Source organism: Lacerta agilis, chromosome 16 (assembly GCF_009819535.1).
Source record: "Lacerta agilis isolate rLacAgi1 chromosome 16, rLacAgi1.pri, whole genome shotgun sequence".
NCBI classification, from domain to species: domain Eukaryota; kingdom Metazoa; phylum Chordata; class Lepidosauria; order Squamata; family Lacertidae; genus Lacerta; species Lacerta agilis.
The window spans coordinates 20,401,384-20,421,108 of record NC_046327.1 but is presented as its reverse complement, the minus strand read 5'-3'; the positions used below and the strand labels follow the sequence as shown (position 1 = coordinate 20,421,108).

Genomic DNA, 19,725 nt, shown 5'->3' with positions numbered 1-19,725 from the left:
AGGCTGTAGGACTGTAAACAATGTCTTGCTAATCTTGATATAATTTTGATATACTTGTGGATTGTATGCATGTGATTTAGCTGCTGATTGTGAAAGAATGGTTGAGATCAAGAAAAACAATAAAATGCTGTAATTTCTGCTGCCTAAAAGGTCTGGATATTTTAAAAATACAAAAGATATACAGACTAGGTTGCATGTTTTTGTGGTCATTCAAGTAAATTGAAAACTTACATCTCAAACTATAGCAAACAGTCTGGGATCCAAAGAGCTATTATAGATAAGCCTAAGGGCTTGGCTTGCGAGTGCCTGGTGGAATTTGTGACTTTCTTTTTCAAAAGCAGAACCCCTCCCCAGGCCACATAACACACTTTTTGAAGGTACCCTGTTACTTAAACAACAACACCAAGCTTTTGCACTGTCAAGGAAAGCTAGCTATGCACGAACCATTCAGTACCTGCAAAAATATTAGAAAATGTACTCACAGCCTTATGGACTGGTCAAATTATATCCAGCTGAAGAACCCAGCAACTATGCCCCCACCTGCCTCTTCCCATTACAGAAAGTATTCTTCAAAACAACAGCCTGCAGTCTGCATACCTTTAATTTGCAGGGTGGGAGAAAAGTGCCTGAGGGTGTCAACTTCAGGTGGGGTCACAATTTAGCATCTCAACAGATAGCACTTTTGTTCTAAAAATGGGATCTCCAGCTCACATAAATGATTGGGCAACAAGTTCAACAGACCCATACTTCAGTGGATGAAAACAAACCATACTAATTTAAATGTAACTCCCTCACACATGCCAAATTTCTCTGAGCTTCCTTTTAGCATTTCTCAAAAGTATTTACAGAATCCTTGATATACTTTGGCCCACAGCCAAAAACATGCCTGGTTAGTTCAAATAGGTGTATGATTTCTCAACTCAACAGCTCCTCACTGTGTACTCCTCTCCTTTCTCTACTAATTCTTTATAAATTTTCTTTTCCTTCTTAGTCCTGACTCTTTGGTCTGGACCTTTTGCCTCCTTATACCTTTTCTTAACTGAATGGTTGCCGGATCTCAGGATTGGAACTGGTCAGGATTTTAGCCACCTCCTTAGGCTAGGGAAGGCTTCAGTTTAGGGAAAAAGTTACCGGTAAATCCCAAGGAGAAAAGGGCCCAGAGGTTTTCCTTGGGGTCCATTTCCAGCACCCCACATTCTTTTCAGAGTTCCTCACCCACATTCTTTTCAGAGTTTAACCCACTATCCCCCCCCCCACAATCATGTTAGTATTTCTTTATTTCCCTTTCTGTGCTAGGACAGTGACACAGGTGATCTATTAGCTGTGCCCATACTTGGATGGAGATAGCTGGCCAGTTATGCTCCTATAATACAATGTGTTGTATCAAAATTGTCCAAAAGCTGTAGTTGGTTCAAAATAGTGTGATGATATTATTGACTGGGATTGGGGTTTTGGCCATATTGCATCAGTGCTTTGTCAGATGCACTGGCCCCTAGTCCATTAGTGGGCCCAATTATTGGGTCCATTAGTGCTGGTCCTAATCTTTAACAGCTTGGAGCCTGGCTACCTGACAGATAGTCTTTTCTAGCATTTTTGTTGTTGTTGTTTAGTCATTTATTCGTGTCCCACTTTTCGTGACCCCATGGACCAGAGCACGCCAGGCACTCCTGTCTTCCACTGCCTCCTGCAGTTTGGTCAGACTCATGTTGGTAGCTTCGAGAATACTGTCCAACCATCTAGTCCTCTGTCGTCCCCTTCTCCGTGTGCTCTTTCCCAACATCAGGGTCCTTTCCAGGGAGTCTTCTCTTCTCATGAGGTGGCCAAAGTATTGGAGCCTCAGCTTCAGGATCTGTCCTTCCAGTGAGCACTCAGGGCTGATTTCCTTAAGAATGGGTAGGTTTGATCTTCTTGCAGTCCATGGGACTCTCAAGAGTCTCAATCGCTTCTCGGCCTTTTGGCTAAGATCAAGTGTAGTATCTTATCAGTTTAATATCTGATATGTCCTCTATTTGAGGACTATATATTAAATGGATTTTTGGAGCTGGGAGATGGAATAGGGGCTTGCTCCGTCCACTCCATGCATCGACCTGGTATTGCAGTACCTCCAGGAACGGTGCACCAAAAAAAAAAAAAAAAAAAAAAAAAAAAAAAAAAAAAAAAGAGTCTCCTCCAGCACCATAATTCAAAAGCATCAATTCTTCGGCGATCAGCCTTCTTTATGGTCCAGCTCTCACTTCTATACATTACTACTGGGAAAACCATAGCTTTAACTTTGTCGGCAAGGTGATGTCTCTGCTTTTTAAAATGCTGTCTTGGTTTTCTCCCAAGAAGCAGGCGTCTTCTAATTTCGTGACTGCTGTCACCATCTGCAGTGATCATGGAACCCAAAAAAGCAAAATCTCTCACTGCCTCCATTTCTTCCCCTTCTATTTGCCAGGTGATGGGACCAGTGGCCATGATCTTAGTTTTTTTTATGTTGAGCTTCAGACCATATTTTGCGCTCTCCTCTTTCACCCTCATTAAAAGGTTCTTTAATTCCTCCTCACTTTCTGCCATCAAGGTTGTATCATCAACATATATGAGGTTGTTGATATTTCTTCTGGCAATCTTAATTCCGGCTTGGGATTCATCCAGTCCAAACTTTCGCATGATGAATTCTGCATATAAGTTAAATAAGCAGGGAGACAATACTGTATACAGCCTTGTCGTACTCATTTCCCTGTTTTGAACCAATCAGTTATTCCATATCCAGTTCTAACTGTAGCTTGTCCCACATAGAGATTTCTCAGGAGAAAGGTGATCAGGCACTCCCATTTCTTTAAGAACTTTTCTAGCATACATCTATCTAAATCTTGAGATCCTCCTGGCGCCCCAGCAAGTGAAACAAGGCAGGTGTCTACTAGTGAGAGGGCTGTCTCAATGGTGGCATTCCAGGTATGGACTAGCATCCCAAGAGAAGCTCACCTCATGTCTTCTCTATGGCCTTTTCACTCCCAGATGTAGTTCTTTTAATCCACCTGGTCTTTTTAAACAACTTGTGGTTTTAAAATCTGAGGGTGGTATTCAACTAAATTTTACTCAGAGCAGATCCACTGATATTAATGGACCTAACATAAAAGTGTGGTGCTAAAAACACCAAGGTTGCAGGTTTGATCCCCATATGGGACAGCTGCATCATTCTGCATTGCTGCATATTCCTGCATTGCAGGGGGTTGGACTAGATTTTCCTCAGGGTCCCTTCCAACTCTACTTTTCTATGATTCTCTGATAACCATGTTAAATAATCTAATCGGGACTAACTATTTGTAAAACCTAGCTGAATAGTACCCCATTCTCAGTATTTGATTTATTATTATTATTAATTATTAATTATTTATTATTATTATTATTATTATTATTATTATTATTATTATTATTATTATACTGCATTTTATTTTTAGTGAGACTTCCAGATAATGTTATTTTATAGGACAGCCTTTACAAATATAGTAAAGAAAGGTAAGTATAAAATATAGCATATAAGTATGACCATGAGATCCTGATCTGGAAATCAGATGAGAATTTCTAAAAACATACAAATACTTCAAATTCTCACTCCAGAAGTCTGTCCTTGAGCCTAGGCCTTGAGACATCTGGCAATCATATCTAAATCCCAACTTTCATTTCCCCAGTCTCTGCTGTGTTGCTTCCCACACTATTTCTTTCCCTCCTTCCCTCAGCATTTTTGTTTGCCTTGCCCTCCTTTAGGATTTAAGAAGCTGACCCAACGGCATCCAGAAACTCTTGGCTTCAGAAAAAGTTGGTCAGAATTATTTATATCACTTAGCATTTTATCTAGTTCTTTAGAATGTTCTAGGTGATTTTGACATATTTTCTCAATGTATCTTACAACAACCCTATAAGGTAAACCTGCATTATTCTTAAGACAGTACGATGGTTGAAATCAGCCTGGATTGTATACGGTATGTTCATCCAGGGTAGTAACGAAGGACAGGCTTACTGACTCAGTCTTGGGATGCAAAATTATGCACATTTAATCGGCAGTAAGCCATATTAAGCTCAGTGTGACTTCTCAGGTTTACATTGGCTGTCTCACTTGAAGTTGGTGAATGAGGTGCCCATCAACCACGCTCAAGGGAAAGCTACAGAGAGGCAAATATGGAGATGACGCTAATTATGTATTGTTACTAAATTTACATGGGACGGAAGATCCCATTGGTGCAAAGGAGCTGTAGTCTTAACTTTTGTGCAGCACAATCTTAAATACATTTGCTTAGATCCAATGCTATTTTTCTAGAGAGAGGTGCCAGAACTCACCACGAATGCCTCCCTTGTTCTCTTAGAATGGCAATGGCGCCCACCTGAGAGGTTCTGGCTGAAAAAAGCCCTGCTTAGATCCATATTAAACGGAGCTTTCTCCCAGCTCTGCCTGCAAAAAAGATTGCAACAACAGTCTGTGTATTATTTTAACAGAAAGTGAACAGGTTGAATCTTTGGCGGGGAAAGTGCCTTCCATATTGTTGAGGAACAACAGGCTGCCTGAATAATGTGATTTATGGCACATGGTGAGCTTTAGCATGCGCTGAGGTTGGACATTTCTAAGAATCCCCAAACTAGCCTAAGTCTCATCACCTCAACACCACTACTCTTCTTATTTTTACAAGCTGGTCATGATGAGAGAAATTTCCATTTGCAGTTTTCCAAGTTAGAGGGGCTCAGTGAGTGAGAGTCTCTCAAGTTTCTTGAGTCAACAGTGTGTGTTTTTTTGTATGTGTTTATTAAGTAGGTTCTTCTGAGGTGGTAGATAACGAGCCAATGGAGGCCAAAAAAGCAGGAGCTGTGCAACATCTGTGGTAAATCTTGGGTGAGGAGAAGAGGAAGTTCCTTAACCCACACCGCCCCCACCCCACCTCCCCTCGATAAACCTCCTCCAGCTGCCTGTCTGGGTCTAACAAAAAGCGAGGCAACAGTTATCCAAGCAACCTGGCAGAGTCACCAGCTACGGCTGGCTGGTGCTCTTATAGCACAGCCTCCGCCACCACTTCGCCAGGCCTTGCTCGTGAGCCAGACTAAGCGTGACCTGGCCTAACGAGGCGCTGTGGGGAGGGGGAGGGGGAGGGAAAAGAGAGGAGGGGACGCGCCATGAGGAAAGGGGCGGGACCGGGGCAATAACTGCCTAGGGTTGGGCGGGCCTCCTCGCTCGCTCGCCGTGGCTGCCGTTGCCACGCGCGTGGTGAGTGCTGGAATGCGCGCCGCCGCCCGCTCGTCTTCGGCGCTGAGGGGAGGCTCGTCGCCGTCGTCGCCCCCTTGACTCCCGTTGGCCTCGGAGGAGAGGCGGTGAGTTGCCCCGCCGTCGCCGTCGTCGTGTTAGTGGTGCTGGCGGTGGGAGGGAGGAAGGGGAGCGGGAGCAGGAGCGAGCCTGTGGCGCTGTCCAGGGCTGATCTGAGGGCGGCTGCTTGCTGCTGCTGCTGCTGCGCATGGGACGGCGTCGCCGGAGTGGGTGGAGTGAGGGCGGCCGGGCGGGGGGGAAAGCGAGGCAGGCTGGCTGAGGGGCCTCTCAGGAAGGAAGCCGCCGGAGGAGCCCCCCGAGGAACAGCCTCCCCTTTCGCCCTCTCCTCCGCCGCCACGACCAACGGCCGTTAGTCTCCGGTGGCCGGAAGGAAGGCTGGTGCTTGGTGGGAAGGAGCCGCCTTCGTCGCCGTCTCCCGGGCCGAGAGCAGCCGACGAGGCCGCAGCAGCTTCAGCCGCCGCCCTGCGTGGTGGAGCTGGACAGCGATTTCTCGCCCTCCCCCGCCGCTGGGCCTCTTCGCCGTGAGTTGCCGCTTTTGTGCGCGCGGTGACCTTGCGCTCTTCGGTGCGGAGGGATGGATGGGGCAAGGGAAAGGCTCGCGCATTCCCCACCCTCTGCAAGTTGGGGACGGGGTGGGGGCGGGGGCGAATCGGGTGGGCCTCGGGTCACGTTCCCCAGCCACCCACCCCCACCTCCAACCACGTTTTCCTTGGAGGAGGAAAGTACGAAACTTAACTCTCTCAACTACCCCCCCCCCACCGCCAACCTACTGCCGTACTGATTCCTTCCCCCAGCTTCCTTCTCCGCCCCCACCCTCGAAGGGAAGAGTTGAGAGACTCGTGGCGTGTGTCCGTGGGAAGTTGCATATGTATTATTGAGGGGGGCGGTGGGGGAGCTGTGAGGAGAGGTTGCAGAACCTGGCAACAAGATCTCCCCGCACACACGGTTGCATTGCTTATGTCTCGGGAGAGAAAGGAAAAGGCCCCAGCCGTCCTTCTCTTGGGGGCGGGGGAGTGTTGGGGGTGGGGTGGGAGGAAGTTGGGCAAATCTTCGCCCTCGCTCACTTTCTTTCTTTCTTTTATAAAGTTGCTGGAGAGTTGTAACTTTTTTGGGGGGGTGGTGGTTGGGGGACAAGGTTGAAAGAAAGGGAGGCAAAGTGGGTTGACTAGGCGAAGGCAACCCCCTCCTCCCCCCGGCTTCCCGAGCAGCAGCACCGACTTCGGTGAGCTTGTGCGTTGTGCGCTGCAGGCAAGAGTTTTGCAAAGAGAGCTGCTTTGTGCTTCTACTTGGTATTTGAGAAAATGGCCGAATGCCTATTTCTGGAATGCAACAGCAGCAGCGGCAGTCAATGGTGGTTGGGGCTAATGGTACACACAAACATTTGGTAACGGGCTTCTCCCACTGTGAGCTTTTTTCGGCGAATATCTGCGGCCTCAAGTTCCTTTGCATACTTACTTGGGAGTAAAAACTTGGAATTTAATTTCTCAGCAAACGAGCAAGAGGCTTAATAAAAGACCATCGGCATTTGAAAGCTTCCAGACTTTAAAACACTGCTAGTTCTCTTTACTTTCTGCCTTGATACCGAGTTCAACATTGTGTATGTAGGTCATTGAGCTCGTTTGCGTTTAGGCCAAAAACGAGACCAGTATTTTATTTAAATACAATCCCCACCCTGCTGTTGGTTGACTAATTTCAAGACCAAGTAACTTGCCAAACACACTTTGTTGAGGAATGTGTGTGTGTTTGAGCTTTTCTTCAGTACCTTAGTAGAAGAGAAGGGAGCCGAGAAGCCATGGTGTATGCATTTTCAGTTTTCAAAACAAATCCTGAATTGCACAAAAACACACAACACCGACAGCCGTTCCTGTTTTGCTGTGGGGATATATCTTGTCTGTAGGTATTTACTTTGAATTAATTCAAAGAACATGTATGGTTACATGATACCTTACTCCAGGTAGCTTCACTTTTATTTACTTGTGCAGTGTAGGTAATTATATCAGTAGAAGAACAACTCTGAGTAGGTTTTAAGAAGTCTGGCCAGTGGAAAGGTTTTTGAAATGATTTAACTGTTAAGTAGTCCAACAGGAAGTAAGGCCCAAGCCAGGTCTTCAAAGGTCTGTGTTTGAGGACTTTCCTGTGTGTATGATGCTGTGAGGGTTCCGCAATAATGGAACTGTCTTCCAGTTAGCATTTGTATGATCTTTGGTTCTGGCTTTCAGGAAGGCCTTAACAAAATATATTTTTAATATGGCCTTTCCTTCTTTACATTGTGGTAAGAGGACTGCTTAGCTCCTTGCTTGGTTGGGACTTCTGCAGTATTGCATTACAACTAAATGTAATATAAGTGTCTGGTGCTGTGGCCTAGAGGATTTTGGTGTTTAGAAATAAAGTGCATTGGATTAAAGCATATTTAATCTAGACCATCATTGTTTAATTGCTCTTTTTATTCAAATTTAGTGTTGAAAGTTGGTTTTCCGAAGCAAAGGAGCAATGACAACTATTTACCCACTCTCACCCTTCATACCAGGCTTCCTCAACCTCGGCCCTCCAGATGTTTTGAGACTACAATTCCCATTATCCCTGACCACTGGTCCTGGTAGCTAGGGATCATGGGAGTTGTAGGCCAAAAACATCTGGAGGGCCAAGGTTGAGGAAGCCTGCTTTATACAGAATTATTGGACCACGTGCTAGTTGCTAAAGAATTAATAATAATGTTCATTAGTTAATCAACAATTATCTTCCCATGCGACATCTCAAAACAATTAGCACTTTAAATCTATTTTTCCTTTTAATGTTCTGGAAAAGACAAAGCATTGTTTGACTACAACTGTTATCAGTATTCATAAAACCCTGCACATTTAACTAAAATATGCCTAGTTTCAGCTTTTCATTTAAAGATGAGTAGTGTGGCCTTCAGATTTAATGCTTTGGATCCTAGACATGTATTTAAAGTGATAACCAATTAATTATAATTAATAACCTTATTCACACTTGGCTAGGTTACAAGGCTCTCGGTGTTTGCTGTTAAATGAAGCATGCTTGGGTGTAGGTGTGCTTATAGTTGGAGTTTACAGTATTGTGGAATCAGTGCATTCAGATAATTTTTTTGCAGCATCCACATGTCATAAAAATTTTAGTTGTGCTTTTAAAGCATATAATCCTAATTTCATCGCACTGTGGGAAATCTGATAAGAAAAAAATATATATACTGCATATCCTGCTGCATACTAGTCACCACTGGCATAGAAGCTCATTAGCACAGTTTTTGGTAGGAGGTTTTCAAGAGGTTTATCATGTATGGTGACATTTTGTTGGATGGCCACTATCAACATTTGCTCCTCACGTGAGCAAAACCTTGCCATTTTCCCTCTGTGGTCCCCAATACCAAATGAAAAAGACCTATTTCAACCAATTGCTGCATGCTGAAAATGTGCTTTAATTTCAGCAACCCAGTTCAAAGGAGCTGTTCTCTGAAGAGCTCCACACATTAAAATACATGGGCTTTGCACAATACCTCTTTATCATAATTTAAATATTTCATTGCTGCTGCGATTTTTTTTGCAGTCTGGGGAAAGTGTGCTTGTGCTTTTAAGAGTAAAAAGGGACTGTAGGACATTCCAAATTGTTCTGGATACAGACACCTGCCCCCGCCAAATATAATTATTGTGCAAGACATTAGTATTAAAGAAATCCCCAGCTACTTCCAGTGGATCTATTTTAATGTAGTGTGTGTGCAGGTACAGAAATAGGTAGTGAAGGGCACTGGTGTGGACAGCAAGCAGCAGAATAACAGTGTAACTGGAACAAAAACAAATGGTGGAATTTAGCATGGCAATTGTGCACACAGAAAGATTGAATGTAAACAACTCGTTTGAAATATAAAGTCCTTGCCTGGAAGCATGCTAGGAAGGAAGGACACTGACACTTGGCTATAAAATGAAATCATGATGCAATTAAAAGTTTGACTTTGTGGAAAATGTGTCCATATTTGACCACAATTTCTCTTAATCAAGATAAGTATCATAATTAATTTGTCACTGTTATCGGAAGTGTTCTCAGTTTTGGATTATTACATAATAATTTCAAGGCAGACACTTAAACAATCTTTCCCTCCCTTTTTAACAGAACTGTTAATATGGCAATGCAAGTGCTGGGGCAGTCTGGTGGCAGTGGCCTGTTCCCTGGAAATACTAACCTTGGCATGGCTTTGCCAAATGACATGTATGACTTTTCGGAACTTTCCAAAGCTGAGCTAGCAGCTCCACAGCTTATTATGTTGGCAAATGTGGCCCTGACAGGAGAAGTTAATGGCAACTGTTGTGATTACATGGTTGGTGAAGAGAGGCAAATGGCTGAACTGACAACCGTCGGCAATGCCAACTTTTCAGACAGCGACGGAGAAGGAATAGATGAAGCACAGGGCATAGAGAACAACCATAGACGCCTGGAAGATATGGATCTGGGATCCCTTGAAGCTCCTGAGGTTCGTAATGTGGAAATGGCAGAACTGACAGAGCCTTCTGTTCCTCATACTTGCAGCCAAGACAAGGGCTACCCATTGGAGGTGCCAGATACTCCAGAAAGTGCAGATGACAAATGTAAGAGCTTGAAGAACAAACCATTTCGTTGTAAGCCGTGTCAGTATGAGGCAGAGTCAGAGAAGGAGTTTGTCCATCACATTCGGGTACACAGTGCCAAGAGATTCATTGTAGAAGAAAAAGCTGAGAAGCATGGCCAAGTTAAAGAAGCTGCCTCCAGTGCTACAGATGAAGTTGATTTCTCCAAGGGGCCCATTAGATGTGATCGCTGTGGCTACAACACTAACAGGTATGATCACTATCTGGCTCATTTGAAGCATCACAACAAAGCAGGAGAAAATGAGAGGGTCTACAAATGCACCATCTGCACATATACAACTGTCAGTGAATATCACTGGAAGAAGCATTTAAGAAACCATTTCCCACGGAAAGTGTACACATGCTCACAATGCTCCTACTTCTCAGACCGGAAGAACAACTATGTGCAACATATTCGAACTCATACAGGTGAGTGTTGTATCTGTTTCTTAGGTTTGGCTGTTTGCAGTGGACTTGGGTGTGCTGGATTTGAGTGTGTTTGCACTTGTTTGCCATCATGTTATAAATTGTGCTATAAACTAGCACTTTCTGATTTTAAATGATTGGCTTATGTGTACTAGGAGTATTGTGTTATACATTAGAGCTAATGGGTAAAACAATAAAACTAAACACAATTCATTACATCTTTGTGTGGCAGGGGAGGTGATATTTGCTGATTCTCACTGATAGTTTTTAAGGAGAATGAGTGCATTTTGAGAATTACAATTTTTTCCAATCACATTTTAAATAATCACCAATATAATAGATGTTTATATACTGAAAATTAGCTCTAGTAAAGGAACAGTGGTGATTTTTGCTTTTGAAAATACTTTGCCACAGAGTCAGCTAATTTGTTTTTCTCTGCTCAACCTTTTTGTTTTGTTTGTATAAAACCCTCACAAAACATTTGTGTCAAAGTTATTTTTTTGAAGAAATGCAGAACAGGAAAATAACAAAATTGCCAGAAATCACTAAAAGTAGACTTGACTTTTGAAGCTAATTTTAAAATGAAGTCAGAAACAATTTGTTTGACTTAAAAGTGACAGTGGTAGTTGAGCTATTTAAGCTTGTAGCTGTTCTTAGGGCTGAGCTTAAGAGACCTAGTGGTAGTGGAAGATTAGTGCAGTTCCAAAATGATGAGCATCCCTCAAACCTCATATTTTTCTATGAATTCTTTGGCCTTATCCTCATCCCATGCCAATCATTGGGACCAGATATTGGTTGGGGCAGGCCCAGTTTTGCTCACAGAGGTGGCATCCAAATGGCTGTTGGATCCTTCCAGCTGCCTCATTATTTTTGCAACTCTGTGCTCCCCCCCCCCACCCCACCCACCCCTGTTCGGAAAATTCTGTTTGGCAAGTAAGGAAGCTTTGTGGCTGTGCTTCTCCTGCCAAACAGAGGATCGTGCTTAAGTAACCATGAGACTTACTGTGACACAGCAATTTAAGTGCACTTCTAGAATCAGGATATAACAGTTGAATATGAAAGAAAAATAGTGGATAGGGATTTCAATCCAGTATTGGATGTAATTATGTTCTACTGAGGAAGAGAATACAAGCCAGCACAAGTTGCCAGGCTTTGGAATTTCAGCTTCATTATATATATGCAGTGGTGGCCTGCATTCTTTTGCCACTTTTGCTCAGATTTTGCATTAATAGAGCAGAAACAACCACCATGATTCAGGCTTGGATTCTTTTCAAGGTGGCAGACAATATTTTTTTTTTTAACAGAAGGAGTTGTGAGGCTGTAGTTGATTACTTAACATGTTCAGAAACTGAGACCATCATGCTGTTCCTATGCAATGTTACAGATTCATTGGGTGCTGCAGGAAAGCATTCTTCCTCCCCTAACGGTATTCTGCTTGGAAAGGAGAGTGTAGTTTATTGCTTTTGAATCCTATCCTCATCCCTTTATTGCAGAAATTACCAGGTGATACTGTTGCCGTGAATTATCTTCACCTATAGATTTCTGCGTATAAAACCATTGTTAAGGGGCAGAAAAACAGACTAGTCATAATTAGTGGAGACAAAACCTGCAGCGGTGCCAGGAGTGAAAGCCAGGCATGCACATGCTTGAATTATTAGGCAAAAGAAAGTGCTTTAAGTTCAGTATCATATTCTAGTGATCTTAGACTCAAGTGGTGTATAGCCCCTGTTCTCCCATCTAAAAGACTTCAGAATTTCGCTCTAGCTTAGATACATATCCGCCCCAGTAATGCTATGTAGAATGTAACCTTGTACCAGACATAATGTGACAAATAGTTGAGTTATGGATATATGTGCAGAATTCTGTTCCTCATTGTGATCTCTTTTCCTTGTGCTGGCCAGTTTCTACTAAATGAAAAAAAAGTAAGTTGTATTTTTTAAATCATTTGTTGCTGACCCCAAATAAGTGGTAACACTAGATTTGCAACTAAAAGAGTGAAGGGGAGAAGAAAGACACCCCAATACAACTGTGTAGACTTAGGGTCTCCAGTGTGGCACTCACAGGCACTATGGTGTCCTCAGGCACTCTCCTTTGTGCCCATACAGTTCCCCCTTTCCCTCCTACATGTTTTCCGATTTTTTAATTTGAGTTTTGTCTTTTTGTTGTGCTTTTTGGGGGGATTGTTTCATTATTACTTGCCTGCTATTGTTTCTGGTCATACTTGTTTTGTGTATATGTAGGTGTTTTTTCTGGGGAGAAATCTGAACATCAATCCCTTGACTCCAGGTCCTAAAAGGTTAGAGACCCCTGGTATAAACAATAGGGAAAGTCAGTCAGTTTCATTGCTGCTGTTATGAAACTGGTGCATGTCAAAAAGTGTATGTTAGCAAAAGTCTGATAGAAACTGAGTTTTTAGGAAAAAAATTATTAGGCTACCACCTGGTAGTGGGTCCCATAACACCGTCTAGAGGTCATTGAGTTAGAGCATAATCCAGCCAATCTTCAGCACAGTACATTTTAATCTGAAGTATTTGTTTAAGTGTCTCCCATTGAAAATGAGATTTACAGGTGTTTGGCCAAGGTGCCTGGATAGCCTTGGTCAAGAAAGGCCAAACAACTGGCCTCTGACGCAGGAAAGACAAATGGGGAGGAGGGTTGCATGGCTCTGCCAGAAGGTGTTTGACGCTCCTTGAAGCAGTGGTGCCCAAGGGAAAACATTTGGGGAAATGGGGGTGGGGTTACCTGGAGATGAGAGACGGTTGTAGCTACAATTTTTGATTTCTTCACCAAGGTCAGACAATTTCCCTCAAAAATTGTTCATCCCTATAATTTACCTTTTCTTGGACCTCAGGACAAGTCTGAGAGAACACAGTCTCTCTCCCATCCCCTCTGACCTTGCAAAAGGAGTTGAGGGAGAATTGGAATTTTCTGTAATTTGAGCAGCAATGCTGGAAATGGTGGGAGAGAATTTTGCTGCTGCTTATTTTCTGTAAGAGTATGTGGGAGGTTGCAGAGTGTCCTTGTGAGTTCAGGGGCGCTTGCACTTGTTGATGATTGAATTTGTGGATGCCTAGCTAAGAATGTGAGGCAGGAATTCCCTGGTTTAAATCTTGCTTCGGCCAAGAATTACAAGGCAGATTTAGGCAAGCAGCTATTTTTCAGCAACAATATCTGCAATATGGGAATAAAAAAACACCTAGATTGTTTCTAGCGTTGTTGTAAAATTTACAGATATCATGGACAGAAATCACTTCAACCCAAATGCAAACTAAAATAGTCACACACACGCAACACGCACCTTGGTTTCATTTAGTGTTTATGTCATATTTATAGAGCAGGTGAATTACTTTTTAGGTGAAGGATGCTAGTTATTTTAGGGATAATTTATATTTGAGGTATTTGCCAGGTATAGTAGACCGGGAAGGAAGATATTTAAACCAAAATCTTAGTCCGGTTTTAAGATGAAACAACATTTTTATGCCACTTTTCTCTCACCAAATCGTCCAGCTCAGTTATTTTGTGTTCGTGTGTGTGTGTGTGTGTGTGCAGTTCAATCCTCTATGAGCAATTTAAGGATTTTTAATTTGTGTTTATCTGTTTTAATAGGAGAGCGTCCCTATCGGTGTTCCATGTGTCCTTACTCAAGTTCTCAGAAGACTCATTTAACCAGGCACATGCGCACACATTCAGGTTGGTAAAAAGGCAATTCAAGAGAGCCGTGGTGGTTAAGATTGTGGCTATATTCGTTAAATGTCTGATGTGTCAGTGCAGGGATTGGCAGAATGAAATTTGTAGTCTATTTATGACCTCCAAAGGTTTAAGCCTAAAGCAGCCCGTAGGTGAGTTGTTAATTGTGTGCTTACATTGGCTGTGGAAACAGCCATGGCTAGCTGGATGAAATCCCTGCTGTTTCTTTTTTCACTCTGGGCAGTCCCCTGGCTGATAAGAAAGAACTTTGAAAGCCCCCCCCCCCCATATACAGAGTGAACTTCCTTCCCCACTTGTTACCTATGTTTCCAGTATTCATCAAAGCATCATCCATGCAGAAGAGGAAAATAAACCAGCAAGCTCGGGGATATCCAAAGTTTTGCAGTACTATAAAAAAACTTTGACACTCCCCCAAAGGTGGGGAACCCAAATGCATGCCATTGAGAACTGAACAATGGTCATTGAATCACAGAATGCTGATGTTCTGGGAGTGTTAAACAAAAAAAGTGGGGGTTGGGGCAGAATAGAAGAGGGCATTGCTGAATTGGAGCATTCACACTGCAAAACTTTCTTGTGATTGTCACTTGTTTACGTGACTTTTAATGTGTTTCCTGCATTCGTGACAACTTTTGAAGCAGCAATTGAATTTTAACCCCTCCATACATGTAATTTGTGAAGTTGATTGCTGCTGTGCATATTAATGACTGACTTCTGTTTTTATTGTTAGTACACACTCACATTTAATGTTCAAGTAAGAGTTGCTGATCACCCAGTCAGTTTGTATTTTTCTCCTGGAACTACGTATTATGTCTGGGTTGGGGGGATGGAGTGGTAGCACTGCAGAAACATTTTACCTTTTTGAGGAAATAATTGTTTCTGGGTTGAATGGGAGTGGTGTAATATTTGTGTAAGCCTACTATTCATCTATAATTTCCATTTTTCTACACTGCCTTCAGTGGACCAGTTTGGTTTGGATTCCAATTGCTAGTATTACTATAGACTGATCTTTCCTGGTATGTATTTACCATAGATGGAGTATGTGGATTAGTTATTGCTTGCATGTTTGTTTGTTTTTGTTCCTTTCTTTTGGTTTGTTGCTGTCTTTTGTGAATGTGTTAACTGTAAAATCATTTTTTTAAGTTGAGAAATGCAAAAGCATGCGCAACTGTATAAATCTGTAGCTGTGCAAATAAGTTGCTGTTTGTAATTTAATCCCTGGTAATTTCCCTCTTGATTGCTTCAGGTGAGAAGCCGTTTAAATGTGAGCAGTGCAGCTATGTGGCATCAAACCAGCATGAAGTGACTCGGCATGCAAGGCAGGTTCATGATGGCCCCAAACCGTTGGCCTGCCCACATTGTGACTACAAAACTGCTGACCGAAGCAACTTCAAGAAGCATGTTGAACTCCATGTCAGCCCACGGCAGTTCCTTTGCCCAGTCTGTGAGTATGCTGCATCCAAGAAGTGTAATTTGCAGTATCACATCAAATCCAGGCATCCTGACTGCTGTGACATCACAATGGATGTCTCAAAAGTAAGACTACGAACTAAAAAGAATGAAGTGAATACTTCTGAAAACATGGGCGGTGATAATAAGAGCGTGGAACAAGAACAGGCAAAGAAAGAGATGACTGAAAAGAAAAGTGAGAGAACTGTCAAAGAAGAAAACCTGTCAAAAGAAAAGAAACCAACTACCAGTGTTGGTATAGGCCACGTAACAACTCGAAGTCGCAAAACCGTTGCTGAAAGCAAGGAGGCAAATGTGAAAACTGAGAAAATGACAGAGAAATCTGGTAAAACAAAGAAAGCAAAGAGAAAAGCAGATGCCACCCCTGTTCCTTTGACAAAAGATTTTGCAGCAGACACTGATGTTACAGTGAAGAAGAAAAAGAAAACGGAAAAAATGTCCCCTAAATGTCAGGACTCCCAAAAGAGTGAAAACAAAGTAGAAGTCACCAAAAAGCAAAATTCTTGCCTGAAGAAAAACAAGAAAAAGAAATATCTGAGGAGTAAGCCTGGTAAGAACAACAGAAAGCTTGATTGTGAGAAGGTCACAGATGAGGAGCCGTTCTCTAAAGAATCTGTTGCTATACAAGAGGAGGAAAGTAAGGTAACTGATAATGCTTGCAATGAACTCCAGCCTACTGTTATCCTTGATGTTAGAGAGAGCCAGTGTGTTCCTGTGGAGAATATGCAAGATCAAGAGTCACTGACTGCACAGCACAAGGCTATGGATATAGAAATAGAGGTGAAAGAGCAAGAAATGCCCATGGCAGAAGAGGAGACTATTAAAGCAGTTTCTCAGAATGAAATTGAGCTGTCAGTCATTCCTTGTATCAGGTCTGACGACTCAAATACCACCTTTGAAAAAGAGACAGGCGTACTAAAAGATGCTTTACCTGATTTGTCCCAAAATACACAAACCACAGAAACTTGTGAGATGCAGATTGTGACTGATCCTGATCCAATACAAGAAACTGAAGAGATACAACAAATGCGTGAGATAGAAACTGTGAGTGACCCACATCCAGAAGATGTCAATTCTACAAAAGAATTGCAAGCTGAAGACTCAGCAGAAGGTCCTCCACCAATGTTGCCAGAAAAACTGGAGAAGAGCACTAAAGCAGACCTGGTTTCAGCATCGTCCAATGGCACAGTAGTAAATGAAAATCAGGAAATGGAAGAGGATGAAGGCATCCACAGTCACGAGGGCAGTGATATAAGTGACAACATATCAGAAGGCAGTGATGATTCTGGGTTAAATGGTGCTCGGACAGCACAGGAGAAAGATCAGAAACCATCCCAAGAAGTGGCAGAAGCCAAGGCCACAAAGGAGAACTATGTGTGCATATTCTGCGATCGTTCATTTAAAAAGGAAGGTGAATACAGTAAACACCTGAATCGCCATTTAGTAAATGTGTACTATCTTGAGAAAGCAACAAAGGGGCAAGATTAACCAAACTGCAGTTTCATGACAGTTTATTCTAGAGCTTAGGTACCAGTTCTTGTAGAATCTTTGCTTAAGCTCAGTTTGCTTATACTTTTTTAAAGTTGGTTGTGTTTTTCTGACCATTGATGAAATGTTGAACTAATTAATTACTTGTATCTCTTTGATTAGAGAGGGCAAATAGGGTATGCATGCTGTGGCTTGTTAAATTGGCAGAACTCCCTGGGATAGTATTTCTGTTGACTTGAAGCAGAACTATTCACAAGTTAGTAGGTTTAGAAATGTAGCCTTGGGGAACAATCCACCAAGAGTGTCTCCTGCACAAACAATAAAAAAGAAGTGTGCAAGAGCACTGTTATGCTGTTGCAGAGTCCTGTTTGTTTCCATAGGACTTGAGCAGGAGATATTAACAGTTGACTGAGCCCACAGTCTGGGCCTGTCCAGTCATTACATTCCAGGAAGATATTTCAGCCTGGTATGAGACATGTGCTCCTCTCTTTTCCCTTTACTGCTAGGAGAAAGTCAAATGTGAATCAGCATTTATTTGAATGTGGTATCTTCCTGATCACCCTGTTTAGACCCCCTTATTTGACCCTGTTTTATATACACTTGCCACAATGTGGAACTACTTCTCCATAAAATTCCAATTCTACACCATTGCAGTGTAGGTAAGGCCAAGTGTGTGAGTTTTCCCACCCCCTAATGGGAAGAAAACAGTAACTGGTCCTGTCCATGTGGTTCTGATATTCAGAATACTTAGCTGTATGTGAATGGGGGTTTTCTGAAGACAGATTGGGTCTTTAGGGAGGTAATGCCTTCAGTAAACAGCACAACCTGGTTCACTCTTGTCCATCTCCTTGTTCAGAAGAATGAGAGTCTTGGGTGTGAGACCGTCAGGCTCATCCCTGGTTAAGAGTTCCTTGCAATGTGACAGGTGCACAGGCCATCTGTGCTTGTTGAACAAAGTGTTATATAAATAAATTCCTAGAAATTGAAATATTGCTCCAATTGTTTCTAGAAAAATCTGCCTTTTTATTTTCACCTGTTGATAGGATGAATGCTTAAAGAACTCACTGTGGCAGATTATTTGTAAAAAGAGCACTTTCGGAAAAATGTTGAGGTTGGCTAACAGAAAACATAATTGCATGATCATATATTTAATTTGCAAATACATTTCAGGTCCCCCAATCATGATCAGCAAGCCAAAATCTTGGGAGTTCTTTCTACCTTTCTGTTGATTAGTGAATCCATTATTTGTTAAATACTACTTTTCGACAAGGTTCTTATTTCTTCTTGTGCTTTAAGAGATGAAAAAAAATGTTGCACATAATTGTTTTTATTTTTACCTATGCAGTTTAAGCCTTTAGGAGTTTAGTTATTTCTGTGTATATGAACACTTTATATATGCATGTTTGGTTTTTGTTAATGGGCTTCCTTCCCGTAATGTTGACTTGTTCAGGTTTGTTGCTTATTGTGGCCAGTGTTGTTTATCTTGACCACATTTTCTGGTTCTGAGTTTGTGCAGTGTTGTAGCTTTAATTATTTGATTTTGGAACAAATGATACTAAAGGAATGTCATCCCACAGACCACACTAAGAACCAAGTACAGCTCATGGATAACTCCCGTTGTGAAAGGGCAACTTCTCAGTAGATTGTGCCCCCAAGAAGGTTGTTCATACATATCTCTGTACATAAGGTTGGATAATATATTCATATAGTATGCATTTTTATGCAGACAGTACTTTCTGCTGTTTTAGTGCATTTATTATTGCTGGGAGAAACTTTTCACTGCCCTCCATTAAAATGAATAAGGGCTTGCATATGAAATTTCATGGGAAACTTAATTTGTTAATGGATGGTGCTTGTCGATTTCTAAGCCATGGAATAGTCAAATGAGAGCAAAAAATCCATTAAAAGTACACATGAATTTTAAAATTTGCAAGTACTTTTGCCCAGCTCATACTCATTTCAGAGGGTCCTGTGCAAGAGAATTTCCAGGTGGATTGTGCTCCTTATCTGATTGACAAAGAAAATGTTGGCAATTACATAATACATGGAATTTGAAGTGATCAACACTATCAGGAAGATCTTGGAAAGCAACAAATAGGGGAATATGTAGAAATTCCTGGTCCTTATTCCATCAAGTTTTAATTTAAATTAATTACCCTGATACTTTTATACTTGACATAAAAAGGAGTTGAAATGATTGGATTTATTATGAATTTGCAAACACTGGGAGAAAAGTCACAAGTAAAACGAGTGTTTTCAGTAAGGTTTGAGGCATTTGGAATGTGTGAGCAATGAGAAAACTGCAGGTCTTTTGCATCTATCCCCCTTCAGATTTATGTTTTTCCTAAATTTGTAGATATAAATGCCACCTGCAGTCCTGCAAAGCAACATCTATGGAAGCTTGCACTGCCAAAGGGCACATTCTATCCCAGCAGCTTTTGCCAATCTGATGCCTTCCATGCTGTGTACTACCACTCCCATGTGGAGGGCACCAGGTGGGCCAAGGCTGATCTGTGAGGACGTTTCTCCAGGGCAAACCCCATGAATGTATTCTGGCATGGCTCGTTTACTTATTGGGGCTTGTGCAGAAGAACATCCTGCTAAACTGTGCCTCAGAATGGCTATCACAATAGTTTTTTGACCTGCTGCAGAAAGATTAAAGCAAACTATTTTATACTTTTGTCTTGGAGACTGCTAACGCTTGCATTAGTTTAAGCTGTATTTGGTCTC

At 42.1% G+C, this 19,725-nt stretch overlaps 1 protein-coding gene and 1 non-coding gene across 3 annotated transcripts; both read left to right on the top strand.

The window, feature by feature from the left end:
- The first annotated feature begins 1,938 nt into the window (after window positions 1–1,938).
- LOC117061346 lies at window positions 1,939–2,124 on the top strand. Its single transcript, XR_004428079.1, has one exon. It is a non-coding gene; the product is annotated as a U2 spliceosomal RNA (small nuclear RNA).
- Window positions 2,125–5,183: 3,059 nt separating this feature from the next.
- REST (RE1 silencing transcription factor) lies at window positions 5,184–18,921 on the top strand. Of its 2 annotated transcripts, none has more exons than XM_033173556.1 (4): window positions 5,184–5,337; window positions 9,416–10,335; window positions 13,939–14,022; window positions 15,284–18,921. In XM_033173556.1, exons 2-4 carry the CDS (start codon window positions 9,426–9,428, stop codon window positions 16,993–16,995), a joined length of 2,706 nt encoding a protein of 901 aa, XP_033029447.1. In that variant the 5' UTR covers window positions 5,184–5,337; window positions 9,416–9,425; the 3' UTR covers window positions 16,996–18,921. The 2 variants fall into 2 exon arrangements, with proteins under 2 accessions (XP_033029447.1, XP_033029448.1); XM_033173557.1 differs by lacking the exon at window positions 5,184–5,337 and adding an exon at window positions 5,604–5,811.
- Window positions 18,922–19,725: the final 804 nt, after the last annotated feature.